This window comes from Ailuropoda melanoleuca, chromosome 14 (genome assembly GCF_002007445.2).
Source record: "Ailuropoda melanoleuca isolate Jingjing chromosome 14, ASM200744v2, whole genome shotgun sequence".
Lineage (NCBI taxonomy): Eukaryota > Metazoa > Chordata > Mammalia > Carnivora > Ursidae > Ailuropoda > Ailuropoda melanoleuca.
The window spans coordinates 40473086-40499151 of NC_048231.1; the positions used below are offsets into that span (position 1 = coordinate 40473086).

The 26066-nt window shown below is 55.2% G+C and overlaps 2 protein-coding genes across 2 annotated transcripts in view; one reads left to right on the forward strand and one right to left on the reverse strand.

Annotated features, from left to right (window-relative positions):
- Window positions 1–14683: 14683 nt before the first annotated feature.
- ATP5MPL (ATP synthase membrane subunit 6.8PL) lies at window positions 14684–20189 on the reverse strand. The gene is made up of 4 exons (XM_034642808.1): window positions 20060–20189; window positions 16712–16835; window positions 15526–15549; window positions 14684–14863 (listed from the first exon to the last, which is right to left on the reverse strand). The coding sequence occupies exons 2-4, from the start codon at window positions 16833–16835 to the stop codon at window positions 14829–14831; spliced, it is 183 nt and encodes a 60-aa protein (XP_034498699.1). The 5' UTR covers window positions 20060–20189; the 3' UTR covers window positions 14684–14828.
- Window positions 20190–25641: 5452 nt separating this feature from the next.
- TDRD9 (tudor domain containing 9) overlaps window positions 25642–26066 on the forward strand; it is a 114757-nt gene continuing 114332 nt past the window's right edge. Inside the window, exon 1 of the mRNA XM_034642919.1 lies at window positions 25642–26020. Coding sequence (XP_034498810.1) covers window positions 25821–26020 — 200 coding nt within the window. The 5' untranslated portion in view covers window positions 25642–25820. The remainder of the gene's footprint in view (window positions 26021–26066) is intronic.

A 26066-nucleotide genomic window follows, 5' to 3' on the forward strand; every position in this document is an offset into this window, starting at 1 on the left:
TTCACATTCCACACTGAGACATTTTCTTCAACCTAAAAGTTCATTTCTCTCCTTCTGATTGTAGAAGAAATAAGAACATTTCTGGGGCCCCTGAGCCGTGGCCCTGAGCCTGCTGTGTCTCGTGGAGACAGAACCTACCAAAGGAGGTGCCCATGTCAACGCTGTGGGCGAGCTGGCCCGGGAGACGCAGTCCTCCCAGCCTGTCTTCTTTCGCATGAGTCGCCCAGACCCGGTTCCTGACTGCTGGTGGCAGAAAGAACTGAGAACGGCCTTCTCACCATGGCTGTGGCCCTGAGAGAGGCTGTCATTCGTCACTGCTGCAGCCCCTGCGGCCCCATTTCACAGGGGAGGACACTGAGGCCCAGGGAGTGAGCGGTCTTGCCCGGGCCCTGCTGCGGGTCTGAGGGAAGAGGCTCCCTCCTCAGTCTCTCGGGCCTACTCTTTCCTCCCTCCCTGAGCTTCCTAGGTTTGCTCTTAGACGAGGGTCCCGGCACAATGCGGTGGGAAAACAAGTCTGGGGCTGAGAGGGGGGCAGGTGGGCAGTGGCTACTAAGACCCCTCAGATGCGATCTGCTCCTGCATCCCTCGATACCCTGTGTGTACCTGGTGAGGGGAGGCGTCCGAGGCTGCACTATGAGACGACGGACCCCTTTGGGGATGAGTGTGGAGCCAACAATTTCACAGCTTTGACCAGAGGGCAGCGTCAGGGCCTTACCCACTCAGGGCAGACGTGCTGCCCAGCCACTTCCAGCCCCCAGGCCCCACAGGGCTCTACCAGCCTCTCCCTAGAGCAGGAAAAGAAGCCGGAGGTGTGGATGTGAAGCCAGGAGCTCTGGCCAAGTCGGGGCAGGCCTGGAGCCAGCTGCCCTCACATCTCCAGCCTTCTGAAGGCTGGGCTTGGGCACGCCCAGCACCAGGCTGGGTCCCCGCTGGGCTCCTTCCCTTCACGCTCCCTGGGTACCTCCTGGGCGCCCAGCACCCACATGGACAGAACTGTCTAAGCCTTGTGTGGGGAGCACCGTGATTCACGGGGGGTGGCCAGCTGGGGCCCTGCAGGGTGGACCGAGGCTGTGCCGTCCCTCCCGTGGCTGGCCCGGCAGAAGCACAGGGGGGCTGGCCTTGGAACCCACGGGGATGGGGGGGAGAAGCCAGGTCCCCTGCAGCCTTCCCAAGCACGTCGCTGTGTACCTGAGTGTCTCCCTGTGGCAGCGGCTTCCCTCCGGGGCTGTTGTGGGGCTGGGATGAGTCACACGCACGGTACCCAATGGGCATGTGAGTCTCCCTGCCCCCACCTGCTCTACATGTGGTGCACTCCTCCCCTCTGCCCACCCACCAGCCGGACAGCATGACCCCCTCCCCAGCTGCCTCTGCCGCCTACCATTTCCCAGACAGGTTGCACCGAAGGGCCGAGAGGACGTGAGCGCGGGCGTGCCCGCCACCAGCCCAACCTCACCACCCGTCCTCTCCTCCTACTGTCGAGGTGGGCCCGGGGCTCTCCGCCCTCACCCCTGGGCTTGGGGCTGAAGCTTGACGCTGGGACAGGACAGGGCGACCCCAGGGCAGCTGTCTGGAGACCCATCCCCTCACGGGGCGTCACAGTCTCTGGGAGCTTCTGTTTTCCTGTCGGCCGAGGGGAAATCCCAGCTCTCGCCCTGCCCCCCGGAGAGAGTGGAGAGAGGAGCTGTGTGAACCCTAAAGTGCAGGGAGGGCAGGAAGCAGGGCTCCTGGGGGGGGGCCTGCCACCTTCCCCTCCTGCCCTCAGCTCCCCTCCCCTCAGACTTGCTCATCTTCCGGCCACGTTAGCTGATGCTGACGCCGAGTCAGGCGTGGGGACGACCCGAGGGCAGGTGAATCACCCGCAGCAGGACGAGGACGTGGGAGGGCGGGAGTGGGCATCACGACCGCAGTGAGCTCCCTGTCCCTTTGTGCACCCCAGCTCTGCCCCCGCAGCCCGCCAGGGGCCCTGTGCTGACGGCACCAGGGCCGAGAGCCACAGGCGGGCCATGGGGGATCGCGGGCAGGGCACTGGAGGGCCCCGGGGGCAGGAGGTGCGGGCCCCCCAGCCATCCTCACGAAGGCCCCGGGTGGAAGACTTCGCACCTGGTCCGGGGGGTGATGTGTGAGGTTGAGGTGAACGAGACGTCACGAGATGAAGTGTAAGCTTTCGGGGGTGTCACCGTGTTTGGAACTCTGGTGGCATTTTAAAATTTACCTAAAGCCTCATACAGTGGAAGTGGCTCTGGACCTTTTGGGAAAGCTGCTCTGAAGTCTGAGTTCCTCGGCCAAGGCAGACAGCAAGGCTCCGAGGGCAGAGCGGGGCAGGGGAGCCGGCAGAGCAGCCCTGGAGGAGGGGCTCCGGGCGGCACTTGCAGGGGTGCGGGATGGAGGGTCTGGCAAATGCTCCTCTAAGGTGCTGTGGGTGCCTCGCTCGCCTCACCCTGGTCCCTGCCTGGCAAGTTTCTCGCTCCTTCTGTCTGGGACAGGGTCAGGAGGGGGCACGTGCAGGGGAGAGGAGCCCGAGGGCCGCCCCCCAGGGCCTTGCTGGAAGCAGGTCTGTCTGTCCTTCCTGCAGGCTCCAGGACACAGCCTCTGCACAGCCCAGCCTCCCAGGGAGCCCCCGCCCCCCCGCCAGAGGCCCAGACATCAGCTGCATAGGAGCTGAAGAATCCCCAGCTGTGGTGGTGACATCAGTGCCCCTCGTGGGGTGGCAGGCTGCCTCCAGGGCTGGAGGTCGGGACAGCCACCCCGACAGGCTCTAATGGATGCCCGCCCTGGCTGGCCTGGGGGATTATTACTTATTGTTTTTAAAGTGCCCTGTTGTTATTTTCTGATTACCAAAGCGATACACACTCATGATAAAAACCTTTAAGCACCAAGTGGGTGGTTAGGAGTTGGGTTCAGGGATGGGGAGGTGATGCACTCCAGTGAGACTCATCAGTATCAGCAGCAGGAGGACAAAAAGGATTTAGTCAACTTCCCCAGGGACACAGGAGGGTAGGGACGCCGGCGACGGACAGACAGGGTCTGCACCCCAGCCCCTCCCAACTGAAAGTTGACCCCAAATGCTGGTACTTCCTGCACAGCTCTGGTGGGGCAGGGGCAGGAGCGGGGACAGGAGCAGGTGTGGTCCCGAGCTGCTGCAGCAAGCGCTTCTCTGGGTGGGACGGGCAAGGGCTGGGCTCTTCTGGTCCCCTGGTGCTCTCTGGATTCCAGGAGGCCACTCAGATCCGGCAGGTGCATTCTGGGCTGACATGCATGAAGCACGGGTCCCGCAGGGGAGGTGTACCCTGTGTTTCTGGGGCCCCCCTTTTAGGGCTAAGCCCCTCCCTGCAATGTTCATTCTCATGCCGTGTCACCATGGGCTACTGATGTGGACATGGCAACCCCATTTTACAGGTGAGGAACTGAGGCCCGGGAGCGAACTTCACACATTATTCCATAGTTGAATTTGACTTGAACCTAGTGTCTGGCAGCAGAAGCCCTCGTTCTCTCCAGTTCACCGTACTGCCTTGCAAGAAACAGGGTCTGCAGGCCGGGGTCAGTGGCTGGGGGGTCGGACACCAGCCAGGTCTGCCGTCACACCCAGGGCTGAGATCCATGGTTCCCATCCTGCTTTGGGGTGCGTGGCACAGCTTGGTGCTAAGAGCAGGGATTCTGCCTTCGGACTGCCAGGTCTGAATCTCAGTTCTGCTGAGTACTGGCTGTGTGCCCTCGGACGGGTGACTCACTCTCCCTGAGCCTCAGTTCCTCATCCGGAAGAACAGATGATGACTCCCCTATCTCCCGGGCTGCCGTGAGGATGGACTGAGCGACGTGGTGCCTGGGTCTGTGGACGCTGTGCTGGCCGCCATCACCGACGCAGGGTGGAACAGGGTTAAGGATGTCCACCTCAGAGCGAGACCTTCCTGGCCTCGCTGGAAGAAGCCACCCCTTCCTGGCTGGGGTCCTGGGGAAGTACCGAGATGGGTGCTTGGCCCAGAGCCTAGCACATGGCCGCGTCTCGCAGGGTGGTGATGGCGTCCCCACGGTCTTTCCTTCCTTTCTCTTCCCATACTCCCAAGGCTGCTGGCTAGCCATGCCTCCCCTCAGGCCTGTCAGAAGGGCTCTCAGGTGCCTGGATGTCTGCCGGGACTCCAGGCAGCGTCAGGCACCTAGAATGATTGCTGGGTTCTTGGCGGCCTGGGTCAAGTGCCTGCACGTTCCTTTCTGGTCAGACCTCAGCCAGGACCCGTTTCTGGGTCTGAGGTCCCGCCGAGGCACTGAGCCCCACTGTCTGCCAGGGGATTCCCCGACCCTGGGATCCCCCTGCCTGTCACCCGCATCCCTCCTGTCGGCCCGGGCAGCTTCCTCCTGTGGCCTCTTATGGGGCCGTTCCAAACCCTTTCTTGCCTCCAGTGCCTTGCCCACACTCAGCTCTCCAGGTCCTGACCTTACCACGTGCTGCCGCTGCCCCTTTTTGGGGAGCAGGGGCTCCCAGAGCCCACGGGTCATAAGGCAGTGGGTGTGACCCCCTGGCACCTAACATGTTTTTCCTGGCGCCCTCCTGGGGACTGCATTCCATCAAGCCTGACACACATTTCTCCCTGGCCTTGGTGTGACCTTTTGGGCAAAGGTGACCAGATCGAGGGAACCTCCCCCAGAGCCCCTGCGGTGAGCTGGATGCTGTGGCCCAGGTGCTTGCCAGGGCGCTCAGGGACGGGGGCTTGTGGGTACCCTCGGCCGGCTCAGAGATGCCTGGGGTCTGGGCCGGGAGGAGAGCTTGGGGAAAGCGTGTCAGAAGGGGTCTGGGTGCTGAGAAGAGGGGAGCCCAAGTGCAGAACTCTGGAGGGCGCTGCAGTCAGCACTGGGTGCCTCCAGGGGGCACTTAGAGTCTCCGGTCCGGACACCTTACAGGCGCATTGCAGGTGCGTGAGAAACTTCTCTCCAAGTTACCTGCTTCCTGTTGCTTTGTTGGCGCTGGTGAACCAGATTTGCTGGCTTCCTTGGGTTTTGCTGTGTCTTTTACTGTTTGGCTAATTAATCTTGGTCTGACACATTTTCTCTGTTGAAGAAAACATTCATGGGTGTTTGGCATGAAAAATACCATTGCTGGATTTTCGGGTCCCTCCAAACATTTAGGGGAAGCGTGTCGAAGCCGGGCTGGGTGTGAATCCCTCTGCGGGCCAGGCCCAGCTCAGGACCACCTCTGACCCAGAGTCCAGCTGGAGGCTGGCAGGGAGCGGGTGGCGTGTGTTTGTTGAGTGAATAGATGACCTGGATGGGGGTGGAGGGGTCCCGAGAAGGCGAAGGAGCAGGTGGGAGGATGGGGCCATGTCAGTTCTCCCCACACCCTTGCAAGAAGCGTGCTTCTTAGTGTGTAAGTGTGTCCTGTTTGTTTGGAATCAGACAGTAGTTCTTGAAGAGTCTCATAAAAATTAAAATCCGTGAAATCCACGTGCACTTTGCTGACTCCCTTTTGATCCTGTCCCCGGTGTGCTCGCTGTTTGGTTTTGCTGCACGTCGTGTTACCTGCATACGAGCATGTGCCTGCATAAATGCATCGTTTGAGTTTTGTACCTGTGTGTGCGTTTAAATCAAATGGTGTCATTCCGTATGTATCACCCCGTAAACTGTCTTTTCCCTCGAGCAAACTACATCTTGGAGATCTGCCCTGTCAGTGGATGGAAGCCTGCCCTGCGACCAGCCACCGCCTCGTGGGACCCAGAGCTGCAGTGGCTGGCCGCAACGGGGATCCTCACACCCATTTCATGGATGAGGAAGTCTAGGCTCAGAGAGCTTGCCTGACTTACCCAGGGTTATCTCCCGACGCCGTGAGGGTCGGGGTCTGATGGGCTGAGAGGGGCAAGCATGATCGGTGAGTGTGAGGTATAAGGAAAGGAGTGGCAGGTGGCCAGGGGGCTCTGAGTGGGGAGTGGGGGGCAGGCCAGAGCCCAGATGCCAGAGGGAGGAAATTGGGGCCTCCAGAAATCTCGGTGATTCTGGCTGTAAGGGAGGCATGGTGCTGAGGGGTTACCCAGGCTCTGCCAACTTTCCCTGGTCCAGGCTCCTGATTCTCCAGAGCCTCCAAGGCCAGGATGCTCGGGGCCCTGCTCTCTTCCATCCCAGGTGGTCCCAAGTGTGGAGCAGGGTCCAGCTGCCCGCATCCCCCACGGGAGAGTGTCTGTTGCCACCTGGACCCCAGCTCCGGGTGGCCACTACTGGGCACCCATCCCCCAGGACTTGGGTCAGGGTGAGGCAAATGCCAGGAAAGGCCAGGCCCCCTGGGTGGGCCGAGGCTGTGACCAGCAGGGTCTCCCAGGCGGGCCCCGGGCAGCCGAGGTACTCATCAGGGCGGACTTCCCGAGGAGAAGGAAGAACACAAGGAAGTGGCCTCTAGGCTCTTAGGCACTCTTTCCTCCTGATCCACAGCGCGCCTCCCATGGGCTGACTCGAAGTCACCCAACCTCCCCGAGCTTAGGGTACCTGCCAGGTCACGGGCCTGCCTCTGCTGACCCACCTCCCAGGCATTTGGCTGAAAGAGGACAGGGCAATCCCGATGGGTGGGGTGGGCGGGGCAGACTCTCGGTGCAGGCAGGGTGTGTTCACTGGGCCAGCACCTGCCCAGTGCCCTTGGCCTGGTTTCTGCAGGGCTTCGCCCCACCTGACCACGCTGTGCAGCTAAAGGACCCCACCACAGGCAGGGTCGCCTGTGACAGGGGCGGGGGGTTGGGGCGTCCTAACCTTCCATCTGCGGGTCCTGTGCCCCCCAGGCCCTCCTGCTCTGCCGGCTGTGGGGCCCGGAGAGCTACCTCTGGTCCTCCAGGTGCCTGTCCTAACCCTCCTGCGCAGCTCTCTGGATCAGACTGAACCCTGGGTTCAGAGGTCGGGGTGCTGGAGGCTGCCGGCGGTTGCGGGAGCTGCACTGGCGCCCCTGGCTTTCTGAGCCGGCAGCTCCAGTCCCGGCCAATCCCTCGGGCTCACGGTTGCGGCTCTCAGCCTGGCCTCGGAGCAGCATCTCTCCTGGAGCATTGACGAACCTTTCGTTTCGTTAAATGTCGTGAATATTTTATGTGTCAAACTTTTCACAGAAGTAGACAGGATTTCTAACGAGCCTCCGGGTTCCCAGATCAATGATCAACTCGTGCCTGGCCTGTTTCATTTATACTCTCTCCAGATCCTTCTCCCTGTATTATTTGGCATCAGCCCAAGGAGTGCCTTCCCCCCCCCCCCAAAGTACAAGTGCCAGACTCACTGCCAGGAATTTAACCAAGTCATCTAGGCTGGGGCCCAGAAAAGGTGTATTTTAGCAAAGATCCCTGGAGCTGTGGTGGTGCGGCCGGTGCGGGGGGCAGGGGCAATGCTCAGAGCAGGTAGACCTGTGGCATCGCCTCCAGGAGGCTCTGGAAGACTTGTGACACCCAGCAAAGGTGGGACAGACAGGATGCTGCCACGGTCCACTCTGAGCCACCTTCACCTGGACGGGAGGGAAACCGCGTGTGGAGATCGAGCCCATCCCATGATGACCTGGGGACATCTGTGGGAGGGGGGGCGTTTCCCACAGGGCCTCCTGGAGGGGGTGTTCCAGAGGATTAGCGCAGATCCATGCAGGGTAAACCCACCCAGGACAGTGGTTAACTGGTCAACCACAAGGCTGCACATTCCCAGGGGACCGCACCAGCCAGTTCCTACCAAAGGAGAGCCTGACGTTGGCCAAGCGGGCCGACAAAGGATGCTTTGTTCACCTGTTAAAATAAACACCTCCCCTGGATATTTACTCCCAGGGCTCGGATGTAATATGGGTGTAAGTTACTCTTTAACAGGCCACTTGATCCAGGCCTCCAAGCTCTCCTGAACTAATTTCCTGGAAGAAAGGCGTTCCCACCACCGGCCCAGGTGTTTACTAACCAGCCCCTTGGCGATCAAGGAGAGGCTGGGTGTGCTGTCTCCTGCGTCCCAAGCTCACCCCGAGAACCCAGCGTCCTGGCGACGGCCCTCAGCCCTCCCTGAGGAAGCAGCAGAGAGGCTGAGCCGCTGGTCCTTGACTGTCTGGGCCGGTAGCTGAGAGGCCTGTCTGTTCAGCTGCACTTGGAGAGAACAGGAGTGGAGTCGGGGTCCTGGGAGGAAACAGGCACCCAGACAGCCAGGCAGCCCCTGGCAGCAGGGCCCAGTGCCCCCAAACCTGAACTTTCGGGTCCACGCCGCTGGGTGGACACAGCATGACGTGCCGACCGTTAGGGTGTGACTACAACTCGACGGACTTGGGGGCTTTACAAATCAAAATTTAAAAATGCAGACAGGGTTTCAGTGATGGAGTGAGGGATAAGGGTCAGAACCATTGAGAAGGAAAGCTGGCCCCCTAGTCTCCACTGGCTGCGACCTACAGTCTGGAGCGAAAAGATGAGTGGTGCCCATCAACTGCCCCCCTCAGGGGTTTGGACCACAAAGGGAGGAGAGGAGTTGCCCACGGGGCCCCCCACGGCATCCTGCCATTGTCGTCTGGGCCGAGGCCAGGAGCAGGGAGAGGACTGGGGCAGGGACAGACCCGAGGCCCAGAGAGCCTTGATCTCTGAGATACAGCTCCGGGTTCCAGGAGGCCCAGGGACCCACTGTCTTATTTGGGCTCCCTGGGGATCCTCTGCCTGCCTGGGCCAACATGAATGGACAAACCGAGTGAGAACATCCCAGAATGGACATCTGGGGATGCTGGAGTCCTCTCTCCTGCCTGCCTCGGTTTACAGGCAGAGCTGGGACGTGAGGAGGGGCAGAGTGGGTTAGGGGCTGACCTTTGCACAAGGTGAGGGTAGGTCTGTGCCATGAGTCTAGGATTGGTCAAATGTCCACCTCCTTGTAAACATAGGTCCGCTCACACTGGCTCCCATGCTGGGCTGCCAGGACCTGGCTGTTTGTTCGGTGGCCAGGTGGGGAGGGGTGGAGAGAAGCCTGGCTCCGAAAGAAAGAGGCCCCTCGGTGAACGCAGGGGCGGCCCGGGTGGGAGGGGCACCGGGGTGTTCTGGTCAGTAGTGATACTAGCACCACTCTCGTTAGCTACACATTTGACCACAAACTGGGGATTGGAAGAGAGTCCATCTCCTGGAGAGTGCGGATAACACCCCGCAGAAAGGCAGGACCTTGGATGCCCATCTCAATGTTCTTTTTTTTTTTATTTTAAAGATTTTATTTATTTATTCGACAGAGATAGAGACAGCCAGGGAGAGAGGGAACACAAGCAGGGGGAGTGGGAGAGGAAGAAGCAGGCTCATAGCGAAGAGCCTGATGTGGGGCTTCGATCCCATAATGCTGGGATCACGCCCTGAGCCGAAGGCAGACGCTTAACCGCTGTGCCACCCAGGCGCCCCCCATCTCAATGTTCTGTTCAGGCCTGGGAGTCAGGGGACAAGACCAGCCTGCTGTCTGGATGCATCAGGGGCAGGAAGCGAGATGACCCTGGGCCCAAGGCCTCCTCCCTCCAGGCATCTCAGAAATGGAGCCTTAGGCTACCAGATCCACTGAGACTCCCCAGGCACTGCTGGGGTGGGGCTCTGGAATGCTCTCTGCCTCAGGGGCTGGGTGGGCAGGAGGGCCGCGGGAAGAGGGCTCTGCTCCAGGCTCCTTTCAAGGCGGAGCTTCCAGGGGAGTGGGTCTTGAACTTGAATGTGATCAGGACCTGCTGGAGGGCTCCTTAAAGCCTAGGCCATGGGCCCCACCAGAGTCTTGTAGGCAGCAAGTCTGGGGCAGTCCCAAACATTCGCATTTCTGGCCAGTTCCCAGATGCTGCTGAGGCCCCCGGACCCCACTTTGGGAACCGCTGCTCCGGCTGAAGACATCTCACGACTTAATTGGCAAACATGCACCTGCAGTTCCTTGCAGATGGGAACTGCGGCCTTAGCAGGCCAAGAGAACCCCTCTCACCCCAAAGACCGGCCTAACAGTGCTCAGGCTCCAGGGATGGGATCCGTGGAGACAGGGCAGGGCCCATGGCTCAGGGAGAGCCGTCGGTGGGAAGGGTTTTGGGGGGATGGGGGATCCAGGGACAGGGGCTCCCCCGCCTTGGTCGATGACTTTGCACAGGTTCCGTGGCCGGTGGTGGCTCGGTACACAGGGTGGATCTGGGGGACACTTGGGCTCCCGCGGTGGGTGCACGCGAGGCCCCTGGTGCAGGTTTCACTGGAAAAGCCACTCGGTTTCCAGGCCAGACAGGAGATGCAGACACAAGGCTCCTCTCTGCCCCTTTTCAAAAGAGAGAAAGGCTGCACTTGGACTGTGGTGTCTGCTCTGAGTCCTGCCATTGTCCGCAGCAGCGAGAACCCGAGCCTGTGGGACAGGCAGTGCCTCTGTGCACCGCACTGTCCCCACAGTGGTCCCTTTGTGGTTCGGGGAAGGCGGCGGGCTTCCCGCCAGCCTCCTGGATGCTGCAGGTCCGTCTCGATGTTCCTGGGTCTCAGATTTGGGATATCGAGTCAGCTGAGGAGGGTGATGCCAGGGCAGGGGAGAGCACGTGGTGGGGTGGCCGCCCTGCCCCCAGCCCTGCGCGCTGGTCCTCAATGCCGCCCCTGCATTCCCCGCTTGCTTGTTTGAGAGGGGTCTGGAGTCTTAGGCTGGGTTGTCAGGAGCTGCCAGGAGTCTTACTGGGAAGGGGCCCCAGGAGAGACTGGGAGGGGGAGGGGGCAGGCTCCCAAATGCTGTGGAGGCAGAAGGAGCCACTCCAAGAAGGCATTTCATCTGAGTCCCCTGGGGGGCGGCAGTCAGTGGTCCCCGGTCGTGCTGGGGACATGAGCTCCTGGCTCCTCCCGGGCTAGTCCTCGGAAGCAGGCTTGGGCTCTGGGTGGGCAGTGACAATGTCCACCCTGTCTGGGTCCCCCCAGACCCTTCAGGCCCGGAGGGAAACTGTCCTTGAAATTCTGTCATCTACTGAGGAGGACGTGGACGGATTGAGAGAGTTTAGTGGTCCGGGCAGGGTGCGTGCAAAACACATAGCGGATGGGGAGGCACAGATCTCGGGGTCTCCTGGGCTGACTCTGGGCTCCGCAGAGAGGGTGTGCTGGGGAGCAGCCTTCAGCAAGGGACGGGAGCTCAGGAAGAGCAGGAGAATCCGGGGTTTTGCGTGGCAGGGAGAGGAAATTTCGGAACGACACGTGGTGATGTGTAAACCGGCACCCCCAAAATGTGGGTCCAGGAACGATGGGCCTCCAGGTCACATACATTTGGGTCACTCTGGGTTCAACTTGTTTGTCCCTCTTGCAGGACTTGGAGCCTTTCTCGCGGTCTTGGCCATGCTCACTGTCCAACGGAGGGCGTAATTCCCAGAGCCCCTTCCCGCGGCGTGAGGATAACGTCCCCCAAGCTCGCCCTGGGACATCCTGATGTGGAACCCCACCCCCGTTTCCTCGGAATTCTTCCAGAGTAACTGTTCACACAGTCACCAGAGATATCCCTTATTCTGCTTTACCCAGAACTAGCAAACTCTCTCTTTTTAAAATAGGTTTACTCATTTATTTCAGAGAGGGAGAGAGAGAGAGAATCCTAAACAGACTCCACGCCCAGCAGGGGAGCCGGAGGTGAGGCTCGATCTCACGACCCTGAGATCATGGCCTGAGCTGAAAGCAAGAGTTGGACGCTTTACCGACTGAGCCCCCCAGACTCCTCCAGGAAACTCCTTTTAACAGGTATTCCTATTCATTTTAAATTTACTAAAACATCAGAGCGCCTGCTACAGACGCCTGGTCCTGTGCTGGGAACCAGGAGCGGAGATGGAGCCGAGTACTTCCATAGATCTGCGGTTTATGATCCGTCCTCCTCCACTTGCTTCACGCTCAGTTTTTCTGTTTTGTTTTTGGCATCGGTGGGCGTCTGTGTGCCGGAGGCCCGGCCGGCGGCCAGCTCTGGCTTAGATCTCCTTCAGCCAGACCTCGCCAAGAGGCGTTCCTGGTGTATCTAGGGAAATTCGAACATGGGCTGGATGCTTAGTGATATGAAAGAACTCACGTTACCAGGTTACTTTGTTAATGACCGTATTGGTCTGATTGGGAACCTGGCTGTCCCAGCTAATGAGCTTGTTCCGTACCCAGCTAGTTATCCCCTAACGCAGGCTAATTGTCTTGTCAAGACCTATGCTGCGTCATCTGCGAAACACGGGGATGGTGTGAGCTCACAGGGCGTTGTGCAGCTCGGGTAAGTGCAGAGCACACGACCGGGGCCTGGCCCGCGGGACTTAGCAGCCGGGGGCTCTAGGGATACGGGGGGCAGCGGAGGCCACCTCCTCCGAGGTGCTCCACTGGGGCTCACGGACCCTTGCGATGCACAGTAACAAGCGAGAAGAAACACGGGCCTCCTTCCAGAGGCTCCCCCAAGACTGAGTTGAAGCCCAGTGTTTCAGGTTACACCTTCCGATGCCCAGACCCGCCTTCTCTTCCCTCTTCCTGGAAGGCTCCACTATGAAACGCAGTGCACTGAGCCGGGACGGGATGAATGTGTGGGCTTTAGGACAAAAAGGCCTCCTTGCTCTCTCTTCTGGAAACTGGCTGCTCCCTCCCTGGGTGAGGTGACGGGGTCCTGGCCATGTCGGCAGCACACCTCCTACTGGGACCCTGCCCTCCGAGCGTTCCCTGGTGCCCAGCGCAGGGCCAGGTGCAGGCGGCGGCTGGGGCCTGCGTGCCAGCGGGCTGGTGGCAGGCTCTGGCTCCACCTACCGGCCACCTTGGGACACCTGCCAGTTCCCGAAGCCGGAGGAAGGTGGGTGTGCTTCTGCCCTGTCCGAAGTGGGCTCCGCGCTGGCAACGGAAGCCTGCTTCTTCACGCACAAAATGCACGGCCTCCACTGGGGGTTTTAGGGACAGGAAACCACTTGGCCTCGCAGGAAGATCGTTTGGCTTCACTTGTAAAGCGTGGCTGACTCTTGGCAAGTTTTGGGGGTGGGGTGTTTATCTTTGACACCCTCCAGCCTGCCTTGTCTGTCACTCACCGCAACCCGCCCGCTGCCCCCGGCATCCCGCGTGGACCGTCTGCCTTTCAGAGGATCTGCTCCATCTCATCACAAAAGAAATGGAGTCCCTTCATGAAAGAATTCCCACAGTGCCTCATTGCACACTGCACACGCAGTGGTGTGCCCTCTCCTCCCTCCCTGGACAAGTGCAGCATCCTGGTGTCCCAGCCCCAGCCCTGGCTAGGTGACTTTGGCTCGTCACCGCCTCTCAGCCTGTTTCCTTCTCTGTAAAACGGGACTGGAGCTCCACCTGGTTCAGCTCTTCGGGCTGCATGAGCTAAGAAGCGCGGGGCTGGCGTCTGGAGGCACCACGGGAGTGGGGGTGAACACTGACGGGGTGGACCTCAGGGCCCTGGTGGGTGATGTTCTTTGGATCAGTGCTTTTCAAAATGTGGTCCCCAGCCATCAGCACGTCCTGGCAAATTATGAGAAATACAAGTTCTCAGGTTCCGTCCCAGACCAAAGGAATCAGAAACACTGGGGCCCACTAGTCCTTATTAGCAGTCTCCCCCGCATCCCCCACCCTGCCCGGCTCCGGCACTGATGCCACTGGGGCCGTGTCACGTGTTCATGCCAACTCTGCATTGAGCCAACAGCTATGAGCTGGGTAGTGAGGCTGAAAGCAGGCTTTATCACCATTTATACAAAACAAGAAACCCAGACCCTGCAGGAGATGGCAGGCATGTGTCATGCACGGACAGTGGCCAGACCTGACATCATACACTTGAGACACGGATGAAAAACAGGATGGTCTCTGCCCTTAGAAGCACAGAAAGACAGCAAGAGTCCAGGACTGGGGTGCCCGTTTCTATTCGACAGCCAGATCCCTGCTAACCTGCAAAGCACCAGATCTCAAATCAGACTCACTTCGACCCCTTTTACTTTCAATCTTCCTTACAAGTGCAATTCTAGCAGCGCCTGGGTGCCTCAGTGGATTAAGTGACTAACTCATTTATTTAAAAAGATTTTATTTGTCGGAGAAAGGGGGAGAGATCACAAGCAGGGGGAATAGCAGACACTGGGAGAAGCAGGCTCCCCGCTGAGCAGGGAGCCTGGCGCCCCTTAAGTGACTAACCCTTGATTTCAGCTCAGTTCATGACCTCAGGGTCGTGGGATTGAATCCCCACTCAGTGGGAAGTCTGCTTGGGATTCTCTCCCTCCACCCCTCCCCCCGTTCCCACTCTCTAGAAAATAAAAATAAATCTTAAAAAAAAAAAAAGAAGTGCAATCCTAGGGGTTTGGTGATTGTCTGAGTCGCAGCCAAGTATCATGAGGTATTTATTTTAGCCAAACTAGGAGAAGTATCAGTTTTTTATATTATGTGCTTTGCCTTACCAGTGACTTCCTGATAGAATCTTCCAGAGCTTATAAATTTCACCCACCACATGATCTCATCCCTTATTTCTGCAGTGTTTTACAGTTTAATGCTTTTCCATACCTTCCCTACCGATCTTCACAGCAACTCTAGGTGAGAACTGACCTGCCATCCCCGCTGTCCACACGAGGAAACACAAGGCTTAGCGAGGTCACAAAAGTGGCAGAATCATCTCTGTAGCAGATACTTATCACACATCAGAAGTGAGGGCCACACGGAACCCACAAGTTCTATGGGAATTGGGATGGGATGGCTCGCTGGGATTCTGACTGTGCTGTGTGACGAACATCTACTCAGGGCACGACTGGCGCACGGGGGAGCTGACAGAGGGACACAGGCACAAGCAGCGGTGCACCTCAGTTACATTTATTCACGCCACAGAGGACACAACACGTCTACGAGTGCATGGCGGTGCTCCGCGTTCCCATCTAACAGCGCGCTGAGATTTACAGCCAGACTGACGCTCCATCCGACTTGCGCTCCATGTGCAGCTGGTCAGTGATGGCCATGAGCAGGCGCAGGACTCGAAGCTGCAGCAAGAGACGCATAATACAGGTATCATGGAGGAAGAAAGGAAAACATGGAAGGTAGATTATTATGTACGTATTAACGAATCGGAAACTGTAAATGACAATTTTCAACACTATGAGGACGCAAGGATGGTCATTTAAACACAGAGCGCCTGGCAGGTGTAAAGGTTTTACGTAATCCCCTCTCCCACCCGGGAGCTTGCCTGCCAGCACAAGGACAGGGCAGGGAGCGTCTTCTCTCCAGGGGCCACCAGCCACTTTGGGAGGACTCAAATGACTACAGTTTCACTGTCACTTGGGAAAAAGGGTGAAGACACATCCAGCACCAGGATGTATATGTATGTGGTGCTTTCTTTCCAGACACATTTCACAGGGCAGTTCCCTGCACAGCGAGCCCGGGCTGCTCTCCTCGTGGCAGCAGCAACCCCTGGTTTTTCTAGCAGCCCAGGAAGTTACACTTGGCCCAAGGGGGTGAGCACTGGTTTTTAACATTCAGACTGTAAGACCTTCAGAATTCTCTTTTCCAGTAGGGACAGCACACTTCATGCTCTCAAGTATCCCCACTGCACCTTACACATTTGTAAGCAGTGACACACCTCGTCCTGAAAAGGTGTGATGGTGCTTTTCCGTTCCCCATCCATTCGAAGAAGCAAAAATCTTACCTTTCAAAGCTTTACTTCTTTTATCTGAAATACAAAGAAAGAAACATCAGTTGTATCAATACTTTACAAAAACTTTTTTGGTCAATCCATGGCTGAAATCGACATTTGGCTGAAAAGTTCATAGCTTAAGTAAAACGGTTACTGGAAGTTTCAGAAAACAGCAGTTTCGACAGTGTCTCCCAGCCAAGAAGTGGTACCACTTCCACCAAAGACATTCTATGAACATCAGAACAGTCCTTCAGAATCTGCAGAACTTTCTACTTCCTACCACTCCCTAGACTCGTCTTGCAGTTCAAAGTTTTCTCCCTTCTCTCCTCTTCTAAACCAAATGCTTATTAATACGTGACTGAGCCTCATCTCTGTACCAGAGTCATCTCTGTTCCAATGGTCACCCTGCCCTCACTCCTATCATGAAAACAGTTCAAACGTTCACAGCGGTGGGAAACGTACGATAACACACCACACGCCAGGACACTCCATCCTTCACAATTTCTGCCCCCATCTCTTCCAACGAAGGACATCTCCCATGTATTCAAAACACCGTTACACCTAGGAAACTCAGAATCCCGTTATCAAGGCCTTGTTCAAAATTTCTCAGTTACACCCAAATGTCTCCTACAGCTGACACATACTCTCCACATTTTATTTATTTTTATTTTTTTATAAAGATATTTTTATTTATTCACTTGAGAGAGAGAGAGAGAGAGAGAGAGAGAGAGAACACAAGCAGGGGAAGAGGCAGAGGGAGAGGGAGAAGCAGACTCCCTGCTGAGCTGGGAGCCCAACGTGGGGCTCGATCCCAGGACCCCGGGATCATGACCTGAGCCGAAGATAGATGCTTAACCATCTGAGTCACCCAGGCGCCCCACTCCCCACATTTTAACAAAGGGTTCTGATGCTCAGTTCTCGGTATGATTCCTTTTAAAAATAATATTCATCCTGGGGCGCCTGGGTGGCACAGCGGTTAAGCGTCTGCCTTCGGCTCAGGGCGTGATCCCAGCGTTATGGGATCGAGCCCCACGTCAGGCTCCTCCGCTATGAGCCTGCTTCTTCCTCTCCCACTCCCCCTGCCTGTGTTCCCTCTCTAGCTGGCTGTGTCTGTCTCTGTTGAATAAATAAATAAAATCTTTAAAAAAAAAAATAATATTCATCCTGATTGCTAATGAATCTACATAAAGAAACTTACCAGCACTCCTGATTTTATAAACGATGACGCTCATCAACCCCATCCCTAACCAAATCTCCTGGTAAACTTGGGTATAGTAGGGCTTCATGGGGATCCAAACATTTTTGATAAGGCTCTGAAGCATCTGAAAAGGTACACAGTGATAAACATTACCATGACTATCGTTTTTTGTTTGTTTTTTTAAGATTTATTGGAGAGTGAACATGAGTGGTGGGGGAGGGGCAGAGGGAGAAGCGGACTCCTCGCTGAGCAGGGAGCCTGATGTAGGTCTCTATCCCAGAACCCTGGGACCACGACCCGAGCCGAACGCAGATGCTTAACCGACTGAACCACCCAGATGCCCCACCGTGACAATTGTTTTAAACCCAACTGGTAAGACGTTCTCACATATATTCTTAAATTTGACCATTTCCTACAACTGTTCCACACGGGCCAGTCTCCCACAGTCATTCCTACCCGACATGGGGCCCCCGCTCAGCAGCCTTGCTGCCAACCTCGGCCCTCTGGTGCTCCGCCACCCCTCACCCCTCGAGCCCCAGAGTGCCCAGGCCGTGCCATCTTGCATCATCCCGAACATTCCTCTCCCTGACAGCTTTTCTCCACTGACGCTATGCCCAAAATTAAACACCACTTTTTAAAACTTTTAAATCAAAAAACTAGTATGTTTGCAGCACCACGTGAAGCTGGCATTCAAAGCTGAAAAAGAACACAGGTCCTTGTGAGAGCCACACTCAGCCTCGAAATCTGTTGCTAAATGCAGACGGCGCAAGATGACAACGTCATTTCCTGAGAACTGCAATTACGACATCATTTATTTAATGAATAAAAACACTTACCGAATTACTGGATTTGATGGAGAAAAACCATCAAGTGCTGAACTGACAAAGTTCATTTTTGTGGGTAGGTCTCAAAGTAAGGTCTTGATTACAATTTACTAGACTCTAAAATTTGATGCCCTCGATTTCATTTTAGCTTTGTAACATCTCAAGTGGTCTATTAAACTCCAGTCATTCAAATCATTGTCAGGAATAACCAGATCCAAGTACTCTGCATTTTCCTTGAAAGACTCCTTTGGCTTCAGCTAGCAATGCCGCCGCCCGCCCTGACCAGCGCCTCATCCACCGCTCCTCCGCGTCACTGTCCGGGCTACACGGAATTTTGCTTCTCTTCATTTTTCGCCGGCGTGATCGTTATTTACTCAGCAGACGTGAACTGAGCGCGTACTAGGCGGCAGGCATTGTTTAAGGGATAAGACACTGGCCCCTTACGAGCCAGTGTCCTTGGCAGAGGCAGCGTATGTGCCAAGGCCCCAGGTCAGGACAGACTTGCAGAGTCCGGGAGGAAAGGGAAGCCACAGCAGCTGCCCAGATTGAAATCCTAGCTCTGCTGCTCTCTCGCTAACTTCAAGTGCCTCAATTTCTTCCTCTGGAAAACAGATAAACACAGCACCCGCCCAGAAAGGGCGCTTATGAAGAGCAGCTCCTCTGCAACAAGCAGGTAGTGTCTGGTGTCCTCGGCTGAGAGCTGTTACACGAAATACCACGGCTGCACTATGGGACGAAGGAGGAACGGGGCCATTTAGGACCACAGTGAAGAATTCAGCTTTTACTCTAAGAATGTCATGCAAACCCAACAGCATTCACAAAGTGCTTACATACTTATCTCCTGCACTACTGCCTAACCCCTACAATGTGGCTACTTGTGAGAGAGTTCCTGGAGATCACACAGCTGGATCTATGAATCACTCTGCCCTCCAATCCTCATTACTAGGAAGATCTGCTCCAAAGACTGGCTGCCAGCTCTTCTGAGAAGAGAACTTATGCAGGTGAGGCACCATCCTAAAGGCTAGCCAGCCCCGTCCCCCGCCCCAAGTGTGACCTTGAAGGACATGGTGGTTGTGTCCTCCTGGAACCCCTTGCAGAGACGTCTGCCCTCACGCTTCCTGTCCTCAGACTGGGATGCTCTGCCACAACATGAGGATCCCAGAAACCATCAACCCTGCCTTTAGAAGGTGCCTGAGAAGACACAAACAGGACCTGCAGGAGGCCTCTAAAACCCCCAGGTGGGAAGAAGAGTTCGGAGGGACCAAAGGCATTCCCCTCCTCCCTGCACCCAGCAGTGACTGGGCAGGAAGGTGTCCCAGCTCCTGGTGGGGCCAGAATCCTGGGTTCCAATCCCAAGCTTGGCCAAGTCCTTGGAGTTGTCCTTTCAGAAGGTTGCCCTTCCGTGACACAGGGGTATGTCCTCCTGCCCCACAGGGCTCCCGCTGGCATGCAAGGAGGAAACGTGAATGGCCCAGCTGGTCAATGGTCACAGCAACAGCTGGAGGAAGTGCTACAAATACCCAGCTGAGGGTAGTGGTAACAGCCTCCTGGGATTCTAAGAGGGAGAAGGTAAGAAGATGCCCTCACGTAGGCCAAATGAAGATCTGGATGGAAAACAGCGAAGCACACTGAGAGTGCAAAGGAGGGAAGAAGGGGCTGCAGAAACATCAGCTACCCCATTTTCTGCTCAGGACCCAGGGCCCCCAGCATTGTCTCCTCACCTAGAATTATCTCCGACTGCTGCCTCCTGCGCTACAGACACTTACCTACCCCTGCCCGACTTTCCTTTTCGCCAAAGCTGTCCTATTTTACTGGACAAGTGACCTGTTCCCACTATTTAATAAAGTGAGGCCCCCTCCCTTTTCCATCTGCGTCCACTGTCCGTCCGCATTACCATTACTGTGGGGGTTTTAAAGCACTCATTCCTCCAAAGGCCCAGCGTTTGGTCAAATGGGCGTCCACTGTGTCTGCGAAATTTTGGGCACATTAACAGCAAACTATTAGCTGGCCTTACACGGGAGACAGGGTACGTCTGACCCGCTAAGGCCCAGACTGAGATTCCAGAGCTACGCGCCACACAGTCACAACTGTTGCCTCTGATCCCGTCGTGGGCCCCGTGTCCCCTCCCCAAGGCGTTCTGCTGTGCACGGGGTAACCCGCAGAGCAGTGCGCTGCAAGGAAACCCGAGGTACAACGGAGAGAAGGTACTAAAGGCGGGGCAGGCGCTCCTGACCGGGGTCGGGGCTCCATCACTAAGCACGGCGCGCCCTTGGGCAGGTGGCCAGCCCCGGTACGGCCGGAACGTGCTCCCCATCACAGGACTGCGGCGCTCCTGCCCAAAGGACAGGGCANGGGGCGGGCCGCCCGGCGCCCCGCCAGTCCGCGGAGCGTGTTTTTTCACCGGCCGGAGGCCGCGGGAGGACCCCAAGGTCAGCGGGGGCCAGGCGGCACTCTCGCCCGCCGCCCTGCGCCCCGCGCCCCGCCGCCGGGCTCGGAGCAGCCGGCCGCGCCCCCCCGCACTCACCTCCGCGCAAGACCCCCGGTTCAGGCCGCCGCGAGACCCACCACCACCGACTTAGAAAGGTCACCGAATGCGCAGGCGCCGCGCGGGGCCCGCCGGGAAGGCGGAAGGAGCGGCGGCGCTCCGAGGCCAGAGCGCCTCCTGGGCCGTGCCTGCGCGCCACAGCGCCCCCAGCGGTCGCCCCGGTGCCGCAGGCCGGCGGAGCGCCGGGCGTGTGTGTTGTGTGTGCGCTTGCGTCGTAATTCGGTGACTAACCCTTCGGATGTGTCCTGGGCGCGGGACTTTCGGTGCTGAAATCGAGAGGGTCCTGGACAAAGCGGACGAGTTGGTCAACGTGAAAAAGGCGCAGTCTTGGGGCGCCTGGGTGGCACAGCAGTTAAGCGTCTGCCTTCGGCCCAGGGCGTGATCCCGGCGTTGTGGGATCGAGCCCCACATCAGGCTCCTCTGCTGCGGGCCGGCTTCTTCCTCTCCCGCTCCCCCTGCTTGTGTTCCCTCTCTCGATGGCTGTCTCTATCTCTGTCAAATAAATAAAATAAATAAAAAATCTTAAAAAAAAAAGGCGCAGTCTTTTCTTGCTGTATTAAAGGCTGGGAACAAACTGAGGGCTTCAGAGGGGAGGGGGGTGGGGGAATGGGATAGGCTGGTGATGGGTATTAAGGAGGGCACATATTGTATGCCCTGGGTGTTATACGCAAGTAATGAATCATGGAACTTTACATCAAAAGCTAGGGATGTACTGTATGGTGACTAACATAACATAATAAAAAATTTTTATTAAAAAAAATAATAAAGCCTGGGAAGTCGTCTCCCCTCTGTGGTTTTCTTGCCCTTTCTCTATTAACTTTTTTGCGGTGCACATTTTTATGCGGCGATTCCTGTGCAGAGTAGCTGTAGTCAACTGACACTGGGCTTAGCAGACACAGGCTTTGAAAACAACCCTGCTTANGCTTCAGAGGGGAGGGGGGTGGGGGAATGGGATAGGCTGGTGATGGGTATTAAGGAGGGCACATATTGTATGCCCTGGGTGTTATACGCAAGTAATGAATCATGGAACTTTACATCAAAAGCTAGGGATGTACTGTATGGTGACTAACATAACATAATAAAAAATTTTTATTAAAAAAAATAATAAAGCCTGGGAAGTCGTCTCCCCTCTGTGGTTTTCTTGCCCTTTCTCTATTAACTTTTTTGCGGTGCACATTTTTATGCGGCGATTCCTGTGCAGAGTAGCTGTAGTCAACTGACACTGGGCTTAGCAGACACAGGCTTTGAAAACAACCCTGCTTACTATGTGCAAGGAAAGAAACAAGACTGAAAATTTCAGCAGAAAACTGCAAATTGTAAAAAAAAAAAAAAAAAGAAAAAACCACGTAGCTGATCTGAAAAAGCGCCAAATAGAAATAGGGCAGGTTTAGCAGCAGATTCGATTAGAGAACTAGGGTACGGCAGAAAAGTCCCTGATATGTGTAATTGGAGGTTCAGAAGGAAAGGAGAGTGAGATGGGCAGAAATATTGGAAGAGATCATGGCTGGTTGAGAATTTTTCAAAAGTGATGGGGAAAAAGTACACCAAAGATTCAAAAACCCTTACAGAAACCCAGCAGGCAGGTAAATGAAAATAGAACAACACCTTGAAACATCATAATAAAACCACAGGAAACTAAAGATGAGGAGAAAATCTTAATTGCCAATCTAGACTTCTATGCATACAGAAATTAGCCTTCAATAAAGAAGGCAAAATAAAGACATTTTGGACAACCAAAGACTGTGGCAATGATCACCAGTAGATGCACAGTGTAAAAAAAAAAAATCAATGTTCATTATTCGGGCAGAAGGAAAGAGAGCTCAGATGGAAGGATGAGGACCCAGGAAGGAAAAGCCACAAACATGGTCCTGCCTCAAAGGGACAAAAGCTTAGGATCAAATGAAAGCTGCATTCACCACCTGAAAGTCTTGCAATTCTAGGGTAGTGGTTCTCAAAGTGTGGTTTGGGGTTTTCCAAGGACCCTTGGGATCAAAACTATTTTCATAACTTTGGTAAAATGTTATTTGTCTTTTTAGCTAGGATTATCTCACACGTGTTCTGTGGAGTTTCCCAGAGGCCGACTTGTGATGTCCCAACAGCACGAAGACAGAAACAGGTATGAGAACGCAGCTGTCTTCCATGATGGCAGACATGAAGAGATCTACAAAAATGTAAAAGTGTCCTTCTTCGCACACATATAGTGACTTTTCATAAAAATATTCCCTTTAGCATCAAATGGGTTTATTACTGTTGTTTTTGAATGAATGAGTAAACAAAGTGTCTCAGTTGTAATCCCTAATAAAGTAGATGCAGCCCACATAAACCGAAGTTCTCTAGGGGCTTCATTAATTTTTAAGAGTATAAAGGGTCCAGAGATAAGGACCGGGTTTGAGAACCACTGTCTTGGAAAAGGATGTTTGAGACTTATAATAAGGTAGGAAACTGCTGAGGAGAACAAGCATTTAGGAACCACTTACGAGTATCATCGCAATCTATTTTAAGATAACAAAGCTTTTGAACTTCAAACTCCACTTGAGATCAACAGAATTTTCATGTCTTTTGTTGCAAAGCCAAAACATCCTATGAAAAATACATCTTCAAAGGAAACAATGTTTGAAAACTGAGCCACCCCAGCAGATTTATGCACGGTGCAGAATTCTGCATTTTGTCGCTGAGGTCAGAGAATACATGAAAGTACCTGGGACACAGCTTCTTCCACTTTGTCAAGAGTGGTGCTTACTGGCACCAACATCATTTGTATTTGTCTCAGCTGCTTGTTTTCCCTTTGGGTCTGCGGCTCAAGCTGTCTTGGGAATGCAAATATACAAAACCTCCACCAAGGCCCGCGGCTTCCTCTGTGCTCTGGTCTAAATGTCCACAAGCCTGTTAAGAACTGTCAAGCCGTCTCTTTCGACTTTGGACAGGAATGCAGGTTGAGCTGTGCTAATTGAGTATGAAGCACCAAGAACTACCAATCAAATGAAGGGGTCAGAGCTATTCTCTGTGATGACACACAATGTTAACTACCACTCAAGAAAATGGCAATTAAATGAGAACAAATTTTGAAACTGAAGACAGTCTCCTTAAACTGCAGTTAAAAACTCAAAACTCAAGAGGACTGAAGGAGAGTAACCCAAAATGTTCAAAGAACACAGAAAAAGCCTTCCAATCACCTTATACCTGTTAAAATGACTAAAATCGAAAAGACTAGAAATAGTAAGTGTTGGCAAGAGAAACAGGAGAAAAAGAAACCCTTGAACAATGTTGGTGGGAATGTAAATTGGTGCAGCCACCATGGGAACAGTATGGAGGCTCCTCAAAAAATTAAAAATAGAAATACCATATGATCCAATAATTTCAATATTGAATATTGACCCAAAGAAAACAAAAACACTAATTCAAAAAGATAATGCATCCCTATGTTTATTGCAGGATTATTTATAATATCCAAGATATGGAAGCAGCCCAGGTGTGCATCGATGGACAAATGGATAAAGAAGAGAGAGAGACACACACTCACACACAAACGACCATTACTCAGCCATAAAAAGGATGAAATCATGCCATTTGCAACAACATGGATGGACCTAGAGGGTATTATGTTAAGTGAAATAAGTCAGAGAAAGATAATTATTTTATGATTTCATTTATATGTGTAATCTAAACAAAATGAATACACCACCACCAAGCAGAATGAGACCAGTAAGTACAGAGAACAACCTGACGGTTGCCAGAAGGAAGGGGGGTTTGGGTGAAATGGGAGAAGAGGGGTGGGAGGTGCAGGCGTCCAGTGACGGAAGGAATACGTCCTGGGAATGAAAGGCACAGCGCAGGAAACATAGTCAGTGATGCTGTGATTGTGCTGCGTGGTGACAGATGGCAGCTACGTGTGTGGTGAGCACAGTGTAATGTCTAGTTGCCCAATCACTGTATTGTACACCCGAAACTAAGGTAACATTGTATGTCAACTATACTCAAATGAAAAAAGAAAAAGCCCTCTGGAAAATGTTCTCGTGAAAGGAAACCTCTTCAAAAAAAAGGACTGCCACCTGAAAACGGACTCTGACGCTGACAGGGGATGACACGGTGTGGAGACACAAATTTGAGTTTCACAGTTGTTTGAAGTGGTTTCGATGTATTTTGGGAAATTTAGAACATGTGCTGGCCTTCACATAAAGTATGAAGTTACCTTATTTTTAGTCAATTCTGAATGACAGATCAAGAGTCTCAATGACTTTATGATTAACATTTTTATTTAAGGCAAAACAGGTTCATTGCCAAAAATGTGTGAGGGACACTTTTGCAGGCTGCCTTATTTGGAAAAGTCAGAGCAGGAGGCCCAGAGCCCACAATAGAAACTAGTGGTGTGGCGGATCTGGACCTGGGACCGCTGGCCCAGCACCAGGCTGGGCTCATTTTTTTTTTGTGAAGCAGCAAGAGCTTAACCCCGGCCTTGTGGGCCTTGTCTGCCCTGCCCTCAAGCTGACCTCTTGCTTGCCACCCTTGGAGCACTTTCCAGGCCTTCACTAGACTTCCCAATGTTGGTCAGCGCCAGGCTGTTGGATCCTCCCACGTACGCTTTCACACTGTCTTCCCCGAGAGCCCACGGGGTGCTAGACTTGGCGCTGACGGTAGGATGGCTGGCAGGCAGTCACGCGGCTCTTGTTCTTCCTGCTGTCTTCCTTCCTTTGTATACCTTTGCTGCGTCCCCCCACCCCTGCCTCATCTTCCAGGCTCTTTCCCAGGGTGCTGTCCTCCACCTTCACTCTTCCAGAGCTCAGTCTGGGCCATTTCAGCTGCTCTCGGGGTCTCACCACGCTCACGCCCCATTTGCTGATGACCACCAAATCAGTACCTCCCGCCGCCTCTTCCTCCCTAGCCGTGTGGACCGCGCTGCGCCTCCGATGCAGGTTTAGGAAAGAAGATGAATCCCATTTGGTTATGTTGCGGCCCCACAGAACTTCTTCCAGGCTCCCAGTTCAGGCCATGGGGCCATGTGCCTCCAGGCCTCCGTCCATGGAGAGTACCGTCGCCTGTGAATGCCCTTCACCTGCCTCGTTCCTGGTTATCCTGCAGGTGTCCACTGCGATGTCATTTTCTCCCAGAAGCCATTCCTGACCTTCTTGCTCCTGTCCCCAGGTCAGGTGCAAGGTGTCCCAGTTTAGCAGCCAGCTGTTTACCTCGACGATACACACTCAGATCCTTTCTCTCGTTCGCCTTCCATCTCCCACCCTGAGGTCTCTCAGCACGGCACCCCGGCAGCTCTGCACTGGGCCTGGCACACAGCAGGAACTCAATCAATGTCTGTGCCTTGTCGGCCTGGAGCACCACACCGCGGACAAGGATCCTAGAGGGAACAGGTGGAGAGCGAGCCAAGACTAGGTTCTTGCACCCCCTGGTGGCTGATCCCGGGGCCCCAAGAGGGTCAAGCTGGCTGACTCGGGGACAGCCACGGTGGCGCAGGCCCTGCCCACAGGACTGCCCACGCGCAGAGGGGCGGGGCTGGCAGCACGTGGTCCGGGCTGCGCGCGCGCTGGCGCGGGCACGTTCTGATTGGAGGGCTTGGGTGTGCGGGGCCGGAAGCACGAGGTTAGGGCCGCGTGGGCGCTGGCGCGTTCTGATTGGAAAGCCCGGGCGGGGCGGGGCGAAGCCTTGTTCCCGCCGTCACCACGTTGCGCCGTCGCCTGTTTCCGCCGCACCGCAGGGGCAGTTGAGGACGCGTCGACGCCAGGCAGGGAGCATGCTGCGCGAGCTCACTCTCGACCAGATCAACGACTGGTTCACGATCGGCAAGACCGTGACGGATGTGGAGCTGCTGGGCTCGCCGCCCGCCTTCCCGGCCGAGGCGGCCAGGGAGGAGGCGCAGCGCCGGGACGAGGCGCCCACTTTGGGCCCCGCGGCCCAGGCCCAGCCCCAGCCCCCGCCCGTGGCGTCCAGGAGGTAGGAGGCTGGCGAGGCGCAGGCGCGGGCACGGCCCGGGGGCGGG

Excerpts from the sequence above, each read along its gene's own strand:
- ATP5MPL (XM_034642808.1), bottom strand. The coding sequence starts at position 16,835 with ATGCTTCAGAGCCTTATCAAAAATGTTTGGATCCCCATGAAGCCCTAC. Across the intron at positions 15,550-16,711 it reads TTATAAAATCAGGAGTGCTG|ATAAAAGAAGTAAAGCTTTG; the intron begins GTAAGTTTCTTT and ends TTTGTATTTCAG. Across the intron at positions 14,864-15,525 it reads AAGAAGTAAAGCTTTGAAAG|CTTCGAGTCCTGCGCCTGCT; the intron begins GTAAGATTTTTG and ends CTCTTGCTGCAG.